This window comes from Coturnix japonica, chromosome 3 (assembly GCF_054131305.1).
Source record: "Coturnix japonica strain WE chromosome 3, WE-NBRP24, whole genome shotgun sequence".
Classification (NCBI taxonomy): Eukaryota; Metazoa; Chordata; class Aves; order Galliformes; family Phasianidae; genus Coturnix; species Coturnix japonica.
The window spans coordinates 34,270,148-34,282,284 of NC_140665.1; the positions used below are offsets into that span (position 1 = coordinate 34,270,148).

Below are 12,137 nucleotides of genomic sequence, written 5' to 3' on the forward strand. Positions count from 1 at the left end.
GCTAAAATTGAAGTCAATTTGACAAAAGCCTAAAATGTAGCATGGAGAGTGGTTTTTATTTTCTTAATAGCCGTAAATAACATTTAACCAAAATGTATTTTGGGAAGGTTGTGAGAGAAGTATTTAAATCCATCTTGAGCTTTACATCCTGATACAGCAGATAACTCGCCATATAGCTGTTGTGAAACAGTGGAGCCTTTTAATATATCTGCTGCAGCATTGAGGCAGCAACATACTGAGTTACCAGCTAAATCCTTTCTAAGTCACAGTGCACATGTAACTTGCTCTCTAAATATTTTACCGACTTAGAGCCGGCTTTGCGCACCGGGTTGCAGTGTGCAGCCAGAGCTGGTGTGCTCCTTGCTGCACTTGAAATCCTTCCTGGTGCTCGGGCTGAGGCTGATAACCAAAGAACGGCAAGTGAGGGGTCGTACAACACAGCTCTGCACTGGCTGCTGCATGCGGGTGTGAAACACGTGTCCTAAAGATCTTCAAGGACTAACGGAGAACGTGATGTCAGTGCACAACTAAGTAAAAATTAGTAAGTTATTTTCAAATACGTCCTCACATGCGCACTTATTTGTACACAATCTGCTTTTTAAAGCTTAAGAAATAGCGGACCACTGTAAGATAAAATTTCCTAAGAACAACCCATCTTGCACTTAATCACTTATTTATTTCCTGCAGTTTCAAAAATCCCAAATCAACTTGAATCTTCAGCTCCAAGGCTGGGCTGCACATGCTGTATCCTATAGCCCCAAGCCAAGGCTTGCTGTTGGCAGGCAGCAAAATCTCAGAAACTGAAGTAGGTGAAAGCACGGGTGGCCCAGCACCTCCCAAATGGTACGAGAGGAAGGTCTTGTTCCACTGAGGCAGACAATTACTCAGTGCAAGCACTCCTGGCCTCCTCCTGCAAACGAGTAATGGCAAGAGAATGGCCATTCCCTGAGTTCTGTGTGAAGAATGTGTTGCTTCACAGGACTGGTTGTCTTAGTGGGAAAAGCAAATGAAGCGCAAGAAAATTAGATGAAACCAAAATGAACCTTAAGATTTTAAGCACACAACAGAATCAAGTTTTGTGAGACCAAATAAAATAAAACAAAAGTAAAAATAAATCAATTAAACCAAACAATTCCAATGCAAGACAAACATCCCTGGTAATGTATTTCAAACACGCACGTGTTTTTCTGAACACACTTTTATCAGTTTGAAACCTCTGCAGCAGCTGCAGCCACTGCCACGGCTGAGCCTGCCCCACCTTTGGTTCACCCGCACCTTGTGCTGTGAGCAGCCGGTCTGCTTAGCCTGCATTGGGTACGCTTTGGGTTGTTGCTCAGAGAACATCTATACTGACAAACAGCAACAAGCTGTGCTTTTAGTTGGTTTTCTTTTTATCAAAAATCTTTCTATAGTAAAGTAGACAGTATTGCTGATCAGAGTGTAACCTGTCACTGGTACCACCCGTTACCAGGTGCAGCTGAGTTTTATCATGCCAGAATGAGCTCCTGGCTCCAGGTTTAGTAAGCAGTGTTCATCTTCCTAAGAGGTTTTCAATTTGCCTGCAACAGATCACATTCACACCTTCTAGCCAAAGGCATCTTTACTGACACAACTAAGAAATAACTCCTCATATCAAATAGAAGACAAATTGTATTACCAACTCCACTATGTTTAATGACACAATTAAAGGTGACTAAAGCACATCAAGAATTAAACAAAACATCCTGAACGAGAATGTTTTGAAAGAGCCCAGAATATTCCTTTTTTGTTTTTTCCTTCTTTTAGAAACAGTGGGCACTTCTGTTATAACCCACATTCACAATCCCAGTAATAAAATGAAAAAATGAAATTATATATATATATATATATATGTATATATATATATATATATATAAATCTTAATGCCTTGTTAAGATTTCTATAATAAAAGACAATACTCCTTGGGGATATTTCTGTTTCAAAATAAGGCGGACAAACAGCATCAATAGCTTATAAGTTTGAGAGCATTGAGACATAGAACGATATGAAAATACCTTTGGATCTGTTTTCCAGCGTTAGTGTACTTGTGCGGCCTCAAAATGTAGTTCACTTTAGCTCTGAAGGAATTTACACCGCTTCACAAGGAGAGAAGGCAGCGTGCAGAAATGTTCTCCCCTTGCAAGTTTTCCTTGGCTGCAAACTGCCTCAGTACCGTCCACCATAATAAGGGGGGTTGGTTTTACTGCTGATTCTGGGAAAGTGAATTTTGATGTCTGAAGAGTTCATTAAGAAGTTAGAATATTTGACTGTTGTAGAAGCCTTTAGTGTTTTGATTAGGTAAAACAAAGAGTGGCTGCACTGCCGACAAATCACAGTATCGCTTCTCCACACCAAAGCAAAGCAGAAAGCAGAAGCGGGCGGGCAGGAGAAGGCTCGGTGTGCTGCAGGAGGGAAAGGGAACGTGCCGGTTCCCAAATTCATTTTACAATTTTGCTTAAGATTCAGATGAAGAGATTCAAGTTCTGAAGGGGCATGCAGCTTTAACTCCCGCTCTGCAGAAATACGTATGGAATCGTTTGGTCCTGGAGCAGGAGAAGCAACGAAGATCCCTTCTGTACTGTGACTAGAAAGTTTTTTCTAAAACTCTCACTGAGTTCTTTTTAAATTTCACCTATAATTTGCAAAGGTCTTATTAAGTAAATGGCATATAAAATAATACGCCTGCATTAAAACTCTCTGTAGCACTGATCCCCAAGCTTCGGTTTAGAGAAATCACGCATGATGAGAGAATTTTGGACGATCACGTGAAGAGGTTAAAGAAACAACTGAATTGTAAATTCCCCGAGAGCCTCGGGGTAGACCTACGCCCAGCTGTAAAGCAACGAGGGGCAGTGGCCAGAGGAGGTCTTCTGAACTTCTGAGGTTCACAGCACGGACCTCCATCTTCGCAATTTGCCTTATGCCCCAGCGGCAATACGAACAGTACGGGTTTTGTTACCACACATCCCCGAGCCAATGGAACCATTCTCTCATGCTTCATCATCTAGGGAGCATACCACAAGAAAAAGGAAAAAAAGGTTACAGCTATTTGGGTATGTCAGTACATTAAAGCTGACGGAGAGAAGCAGCACACAGAAGTATGTTTCATTTTCCATTGAAGAAACACTTTGACAGCCACAAGCAAGCATGTGCCGCGCATGTATACACTGACTGGATAAAATCCGAACGTACAAAGCCTATATTGAATGATCTTGTCGTTAGTGGCAGAGTTATGTTTCGGTTACCCTCCAAACAGGGCTCTAAGTCTATCCCTATTCATGAATCTATAGTTCTTATAAGCCTTCTTGTTTGAGAACGAATAGCAAACCTGCCCAGAGCCACATCTAAAGCTCGTCAACTGTATGCATTTCAGAACTGCAATATTACCCTTTTCCAGTCTTGATGATGAAACTTTAAACTGCCATAACTACACATAATACTCTGCTGTATGAAAGACCAGGCTGCAGCAAAGGCTTGCTGGTAGAAAATGAGAAAACTTCATGGCCAAGGATACTCACGTTCTCACATTTACAAAAGAAAGCGTTTCTGAAATAACCCCCATTATTAGAGAAAAAGAGGGTGGAAAAAGGAGCAAATGATACTTGAAATTGTTATAAAGATCAAAACAGTGAAAAAAAATCATTTTGGCTAGGTATGAACTATTGCAGATGTAGGAAGAAGCGCAGCATAGCGTTAGGCGACAAGATTTGTTTGGTCAACTGAAGTTGTACCCAGGCAGATGGATGACAAATCTAATGAAACGTTAAAATCCTGATTTTTTTTTTTTTCCTTCAAACTGGCCCCGCTGTCTCTGTTCCAGACTTCTGATTTAGCTCTACCTTTCTACTCCCATTGGGCTCTGCAGGGCTGGTTTCATCCCTAGGAGGGAACGGTTTCGATAAAGAATTCTGGGTATATCCCGCAACAAACCTCTACAATACCTTTTTCAAATGTTTCGCTGCGCTTTACTTTTTTTTTTTTTTTTTCTTCAGAAGAAAGGTTTAGCTTGTAAGAGAAATCCACAAACAGCTGTAGGATTATTCTCATTTTCCTTTGTAGCCCAGACAGTTTTGATGGATTGCTGGTATTTTGGACATTTGGACTGTTAGTTGCTCCGTAGCGTAGACTGCCAGTCCCTACCCGAGCTGTACTTCAGATTAAGTTGTTTCCTTCTGCTCTACTGTTCTGACAGAAACGGAATACAAAAGGGAGAAGCCCAAGAGATCTGCTTGGGGTGAAACTAAGCCCAGAAAAGGAATTTGGTGTCTTTAGAGAGATCTGCGTGGAATCAAAATTTCTGGAATTGAATAGATCGCTTCTGCAGATGTCTTTGGGGATGATGGGGGGGGGAAGAAAGATTAATCCCCTCTCCAGAATGTTAGAGAGCTACAGACACAGGAACGCTTTCAAAACACAAGCATTTAATTCGTTGAAACGTTAAGAGAGATGTAAAGAACGGACGTTAGCAACAAAGTGCTCAAAAAGCATAGCAGAAAACATACTCCGTACAGTTTGCAACGGGAGGCTGTGCAAAAGTAATAATGTCACATGTTATAAAAAATAACTTCCCTCGCTATCATTTAAAAGAGGGACCAAAAAAAATAGAAAAAAAAAGGAAAAAAAAAAAAAAAAGACAAGGGAATTGATTTCTCAGTTCATATAATTTATTGCAGTTAGCACACAGTTTAAAAATTCACCAACACACCAATAGTACAAAACTAAACAGCATTATAAGTTATTCCCACCCTCCCCCCCCATCCCTCAGGAAAATAAAACGTACTATGATTGTCAAAGCTAGATGTCAGTCTAAGTTTTAGAACAAAAGAAGAATGTGAAACTAATAAAAGGAAAAAAAGCAATCACTCACAAGGACCACAAAAAAATCCAAGAGAAAGTCCGTTGTTTGTTGTTTTTTTTGTTTTTTTTTTTCCTCAGACGCTGATTGTCTCCTCTAAATTAATAAAAGAATGTATTTTTAAACCTAGAAACTATTCAAGTAACTAAAGATAACGCTCCAAGGCCATTTTCACAGCTTTTTTTTTTGTTGTTTTGTTTTGTTTTAAATGCCATTACAGCCAAATTAACACACATTTGACCAAATATTTCCAAAACAGTCCAGCAATACACAATGGAGTTTTCCATTCAGTATCTTAAGCACAAAAATAGGCTATGTTTACAGTAGTTAAGGCGATCAAATTTTAAACAAAAGCAGAAAAAAAAAGGAAAAACAGCAAACGTTTTCCATGCTACTCCCATAGACCTTATTTGTAAGTGCAAGACAGGAAAACAAACACTGTGCAAAATGCTTTTGACCTGCGTGTTGGTCATTAAAACCACACGTCAGGCTGCAGTCTCTGCTGCTTGGATACACAGAGCCCACTACCCTCCCCCGGTCCCCCCCCCCCCCTCCCCCGTCAATCAGGGCTTTCCAGTCCTTTCAGCCCGGGGCTTTTTCAGTCCACAGACCCTTTTCAAGGGGGGAAAAAGAATGACCTATTGTGGATGTGTACAGCAGGAATCCTAAAAATGCTCATCTGGGTAAATGTATGCACCTAAAGTTGGAGCTGGCGTGGGGTTTGTGCAATTAGAAGGTTTTCTTTTAATGAATGCACACTGCACATGCAAATCTTTAAGCCTGTTTGTAAACATTCATATTTTCCTTGTTACGTAGCTAAATTGTCAACTTGTAGCTTAAGTTTTTCTCAACTGAAAGACAGTGGGAAAGAAAATTTAAATTATATAAAATAAAAACAGTGCATTTACGTTCTTCATAACACCGGCGTTTTCAACGGTGCTTTTTCCTAAGGAAATTAAATAATTTTAAACTCACTCATTAAAGTTATACAATGCAAACAAAGACAAAAATATACTGAAACTCATGCATTTCTGTAGCGTTAATATTTACTTTTCAAGACTCAACTAAGAGCATCAACACAACCTGCCAAGTTCTTTGATACCTCCCCCCGGCCCATGTAATCAATTACAGTATACAATAACAGTAATTCACATTTTTTAAACACACAGTTCATCACTGCTGAAGCTGCAATATCCTTTTTCATCCCAAGCAAACCTTCACATAAGACAGAGTCCCAGTGATCCCAGTGTACTCTCAGGGTTTTTGTTTTGTGGTTTTTGTTGTTGGTTGGTTTGTTGTTTTTTTTTTTGCTTTTTTTTTTTGTTGGTTTTTTTTGTTTGTTTTGTTGATTTTTTTGTTGGTTTTTTTTTGTGTTTTTATTTTATTTTTATTTTTTCCAGTGGGAACTGTCAGAAATCCAGAAGTTGCCATAATAAGTTTTAAGTCAACCGCTTGTTTAAAAATAGATAATCCAGCATTTCAGAAATTTTCCATTTGGGTCTAAAAGCATTCAGGTTTCCAACAGCTAGAAAGGACTCATGCAATTAGAAAATAATGAAAAAAAATAAATGTAAAGGATCTGATACAATTGGGGATAGGATTTCTACATTCAGATTTTGAAAGGAAAATTATCTAGAGCTCAAAATAACGCAGCGTTTTGGGGAGAACAAAGCCATGTCAACATTTTCAAATTGGAGATTTTTTAAAATTAAAGTATCCGCTGGCTTCTAGTCCAAAAAAGGGGGGAAAAAAATACGCTCCGATGCTTATTACTTCACCACGTTACCTCTAAAGTTCCGTTTTATCAGAGTGCTAAATTAGTGAAATATTCATGCTGCCTTAAAGTGCAAAAACAAGCTAATAGCCAAACTTTCAGTTCAAGGAAACAAGATTGCTTTTAGACTGTACCACAACTATATAGATTTATATATATATTATTTATATATATAAAAATTTTATTTCCAAAGTTCTTGTGAGCTATCTTCTAAGGTCCAGTCTCTGACAGTAGGTAAGCTCAGTGCTTCGCTTTTGACAGACAATGAGTTCACTAACTCACAGTGAAACTTCCGAATGTGTCTGTAAAGGTCTCCGGACTGCGTGAACCTGCGCTCACACCACTTACAAGCGTGTGGCTTCTCCCGCGTGTGAACCACTGCGTGGCGGCTCAGGTTGTGGGAGTACTGGAAGCTCTTCCCACACTGGGTGCAAGTGTAGGGCTTTTCACCTGAATGAGTCCTCTCATGACGTTTCAAGGTGTACATGCAAGAAAAAGTCTTACCACACAGTGAGCAGGTGGGGACATTGACATCGGTAGCAGGCTTGCTGCGGATCCCGTCCTGCTCTCGAAAGTGCGTGCTTAAATGGATCTGCAGAATGTGGGGACTAGGAAAGACTTTGTTGCACAGAGGACACATAAAAATTTGGCCAGCGGGGCTAAGTATGTTTGACACGTAAGGGAGCAAGCTGCTGTCCATGTTTCCTTCCACCTGGACTCGCTCGTTCTCTGGAGTTATCATTTCGTCATCACTTGCCTTGTCCTCTCTATCTAGCTCCCTCAAGACTGAATCTTCCCTCATCGGAGCCAGATGGGCAGGCTCGTACGGTACCCTGTTATTAGTGCTCACACTTTCTTTCACAGTGCTATGTTCCATATCATAGTCATTAGTGCCAACATCACTCTCATCACAGGAAGCCTCTTTCTCCACCTTCACCTGAACCAGGCTGCTTCTAAGCATGTCCTGCGAAGAGAAATAAGAACTGTTCAAATTTTCAACTCCTGAAAGGCTGGACTTGACAGACAGGTCCAGCACGCAGTCAACATCTGCTGAATCCCTCACGGAGGTGACAGACCTCTGGGACAAAGACTCTGTTGAACTGCAGGGGCTGGCTACTGTTTTTCCAGCTGCTGTTGCGTGTGTCTCTGCCTCTCCGCCAGTCTGGGGAATGCCTGCTGAGTCTGAGGGCAATCTCATCCACATGTTCCCAGGCTCGGCCGCCAAGTCTCTTTTGCTAGGCAGGATGTTCAATTTTTCATCTTCTCCTTCGTCTTCATCACTGGGCAAGTCTCCTGGCATGTGGCTGCTGCCGTCGGAGAGGCTTTCCACTTTGTCTGAACAACTTGAGGCGTCTTCCTCTTTTTTTGTACTGTCTGCCTCCGTGGTTGCTTTCTCTTTCAGCTTCTTTTTGCAGACTTTGACAATGTCATACATGTGGAGATAACTGGCAGCTGCTAGCACGTCTTCAATGGGCAAGTCTTTGAACTGGAGTTTTCCTTCGTACATGAATTCAAGCAGGAGAGCGAAAGCTGGGGCTGTAACAATGTCGCTGTTCAGATGAACAATGTCTCTTTTGTCCAGCTGGTCCTTGTAAAAGAGGTGGAAATACATGCTGCATGAAGCCAGTACAGCTCTGTGCGCTCGGAACTGGGCATCTCCTACCAGAACAGTGCAATCACAAAGAAAACCCTGATGTCTCTGCTCGCTCAGACACTGTAGCAAATGTCTACTGTGGTCAGGAAACTCCATGCTGTCTTCATAACCTATAAAGTAATAAGATTTTTCAAAATTACACGCGGATTCAGAACAACAGAACTTATGAGCCCAAGTTATTCCACTCTGAAAGCCCAGCGTTTCTACTGCCAGAATCCTGACACCGCCACTACGCGAGGATTATTTAACGCGTACACACAATGGCCTCTCTTTCCCCCAATCAACCACTGAAGTTCTGCTTTCCCCTCGCCCCTAAGTAAGCCATTCTAATAAGCGCTTAGCTACATTTCTACCACCACTGTTCACAAAATCTGTTCAACAGTTATTTTCTTCTTTCTCAAGGACCTTCCTCCAGATTGCGACTCTAGCAGAACTGGAAAAAAAAAAAAATAGTATTTTCTTTTTCAAACACTAAGTTTGAGAGATCGCAGAGGGAAAAGATAATAGCAATATTAATAATAAAACAAAACAGATGATCGACATCCTTTTTAAAGCTAACCTGTAATAACAGGAGAGTTTTGTGCATGAAGAAATGCTAACTGCCCAAACCTAAAGGTCTAGCATTCATAAGGAATAGGAACTGACAGGAGTAAAGAATTTTTACTTGAGAGGAATACCAAGCTTTTTTAGAAACCTAGCCTGCACTGCCTTCTCCTCCTGGTAGGTATAGTTTCAGGTTTGGAACATTCTCCGCACTGTACATGAGAAAACAAGATGCTTTTTTGCTAAGGTGCAGAATTTGCAAAAGGAAAACTGTCAGCTAAAATGCCATTGAGCACCACTTTCCCTGTGCAGAAGGACAGAAATTTCCCTCCCCTCCCACACCACAGAGTTTGCAGTACCAAACTTAAAAAAAAAAAAAAAAAAAAAAAAGCCATCCAACGTGAGCGTGTGTGCACACTTAAAATGAGTATCCTGAGTGCTGTGCTTACCCAAGTCTTTTTTCTATTCACCCTCTCTGATGATACAAAAAAACAAAAAACAAAACAAAACAAAAGAACACACAAAAAAAAATCAACCAACTAAACTTCAGAGAAGTAGAGAAGTCAGAATTCAAACAGAAAGTAAAATCTCCTAAAACCCCTGTCTCAACCTATTCTTCTGTGACTGCTGGCAATGCTCTTCCAAACCATCCAAACAGACCGTGGCTCTCTGGGCTGGCAGATATTGCTGAAAAATGCCCATCCCCGGCAAAGCAAGATGTGCTGAAACTCGCAGCACAACCCTGGCTATATTCTGTAAAATACCACCGCTAGAGTAAAGCACGAAGATTTACAATACAATCACTTTAAGTGCCCCACAGCCAACATCAATCCTAATCCTTAAGAGGGCTAAAAATAAAGATTGGAGGGCAGCTCACAAGGTAGCTGTGATCAAATTAGGAGGCTGAAAGGACAGAGAGGGACGAAGAAGGAAGCTTATAAACATCTGATCCAGCTGACTGTGGCCATATGGCAGCTGCTGCCCAGATAAAGAGATTAAGAATAGAGGAGTGCGATTACAGCTGTCTGGCCAATTCAGGCAGCTCAAATCTACAAGTTCTAAATTAGTCGCAAATACAAAAACTCCTTCAAATAATTATTGTTATGCAGGAATAAAAGATTGCAAATGCTACAGGCGAGAAAGAAAAGACGAAACCAGTCAGGCTATTCTCCCAGGTACAAAAGTTTCTAAACACATAAGTGATTTCTATCTTTCAAAAGCACTCCAGCTGTATGCTCCCACAGTTCCGGGCTGCTGGCTATTTAACCACCAAGCGCAGTGAGAGCCTTCACAACAAACACGGTTCAGCCAGAACGGTTCTTTTTAAAAGCACGCTCGTGTCTATTTCACCAAAAATCCCCATCAAGTCAACCTAAAGATGCAGCACAAAAGCATAAAGCAGGACTCTCGTTAGCTCGCCTCCGAATGCATTTCGGTTTTGGTCTCAGAAATTGAGAACAAAGTTGCTCTCATCACATCCTAAAGCCAGAAATTTTCTTCTCACGATATGCATTAAAGTTAATTCTATCCATGTGCATCAAACCGATACTCTCAAACTGCAGCCCCAGCCTTTTTGACCAAGTCCACTTATCTGCTTAATACTCAATTTCATATATTACCTCCAAACTTGGTTAGAAAAGTAATGTGATTTTTCCTGAAATTCAATAAACAACACACCAAAACAGAAAGATGCTGTATCTAATCTATTGCTACTCCTACCTTTAGTACACATAAACCTGATTAAGTCCTTTCCTCTGAGTCTCGCTGGCTCCAGGTCTGTTAGATCGGTGGAAAAAAAGCAGACTGGGAGAGACAGATGCAAAGTGGAGATGATGTTAGAGAGGAATGAGATACCTTCTCCACACACAGATCTGCACACACTAACTCCCTGTCTGTGTGTTAGAATAAAAGGCTGAGGGATGGCAGGCTGTCAGCTGCTCTGACATCATGTTCAGATGGAAATGCTACCTCCAGCTGTGCTCCTTTTAATGCCATATGCTACTCCTCTACACTCCTGCCACCAGCTTTTTCTTAGGAGAACTTTTCTCTTCTGTTAGTATAAACAAAATACTTCAAAGTCTCTTTTTTTTTTTTTTTCCCCAAACTTTCGAACAGGGGGGAAGAAAAAAATAAAAAATAAATAAAGAAGAAAATCCTCAACATATGGGGCTCCGCCGCGCTCGCGGCACACCGACACTTCTGCCTCAACTTGGAGGGCTGCTCCGCCCGCCGACAGCGCGCACAGCCCCGGCTCGCCGACCCCGCTCCGCTCCGCGGAACCGCCGCTCCGCGCTGCCGGCCCCGGTGCCGTGCCCGCGCCGCCGCCTCCCCTCCCCTCCCGTCCCCTCCCGGTTCGCGCCCCTTGCCGCCGGCCCCGGCCCTCCCCGCAACTTCCCGGGACCGCGGGCGCGACCCCGCGTGCCGTGCCCCGCATCCCGGTCGGGCGGCGGCAACTTTTGGCCGCGAGCGCCGCCGCCCCCCGCGGCGCGGGGCCCGACCCGCCGGCGGCCCCGCGGGCAGGAAGCGGCCGCCCGGCGCGCAGGAAAGCCGCCCCCGGGCCGACAAGGCAACAAAAGGAAAGTGACCGGCAGCGCCGCCGGCCCCGCCGCCCCCCGGGCCCCGCCCGCCCCGGCCCGGCGCCGCGCGGGGACGAGAGCGGGACTCACACTCGCGGCGGCCCGAAGTCCCCGCGCCGCCGCCGTCTCCCGTGGGCCGCTCCGCTCCGCTCCGCGCCGCTCCCCCGCCCGCGGGCCGCCGCCCCCCGACTCCCCCCCCCCTGCCGTCAGCTGAGGAGCGAGCGGGGCAGCCGGCGGCGCTCAGCGGGCCCCGCGCTCAGCGGCTCCCCATGGCACCGACGGCCGGAGGCGGCGCGGAGCCCGGGGCCGGCCGCGGGGGAGGGGCGGGGGGCGGGCGGGGGCCGGACGCACGCGGCTCGGGCGCGCGGCGGCGGCGGCACAGCCGGGCCCGGCTGCGGCAGACAGATGTTCCCCTCCTCCCGCCCCGCTCCCCACTTCGGACTCCGCTCCCTGACTGACAGCGCGACCCGCCCGCGCCGCCGCCGCCGCCAACCGGCGCGGAGCCCCAACGATGAGTGACGGGCGGTGCCGGGCGCTGAGTGGAGGAGGGAGGCCCGGGAAGGCAGAGCGCTCCGCCAATCGGAACGCGCGGCGAGGCGAGGGGGCGTGATCCGGCGGGGAGCGGAGGCGGAAGGGGGCGGGGCCACACCGGGCCCGGGGAGGGGGCGGGGCCTCGCCTGAGGAGAGCGACGACGGGGCGGCGCCGTCCAGGGGGCG

At 44.7% G+C, this 12,137-nt stretch overlaps 1 protein-coding gene across 4 annotated transcripts; it reads right to left on the reverse strand.

Annotated features, from left to right (window-relative positions):
• Positions 1-5,646: 5,646 nt before the first annotated feature.
• ZBTB18 (zinc finger and BTB domain containing 18) lies at positions 5,647-11,837 on the reverse strand. 4 transcript variants are annotated; one of them, XM_085541233.1, is made up of 3 exons: positions 10,564-10,727; positions 7,724-8,411; positions 5,647-7,611 (listed from the first exon to the last, which is right to left on the reverse strand). In XM_085541233.1, the coding sequence occupies exons 1-3, from the start codon at positions 10,574-10,576 to the stop codon at positions 7,581-7,583; spliced, it is 732 nt and encodes a 243-aa protein (XP_085397359.1). In that variant the 5' UTR covers positions 10,577-10,727; the 3' UTR covers positions 5,647-7,580. The 4 variants fall into 4 exon arrangements, with proteins under 4 accessions (XP_085397359.1, XP_015713298.1, XP_015713297.1 ...); XM_015857812.3 differs by lacking the exon at positions 10,564-10,727 and adding an exon at positions 11,511-11,837 and having other exon boundaries at positions 5,647-8,411; XM_015857811.3 differs by having other exon boundaries at positions 5,647-8,411; positions 10,564-10,765.
• Positions 11,838-12,137: the final 300 nt, after the last annotated feature.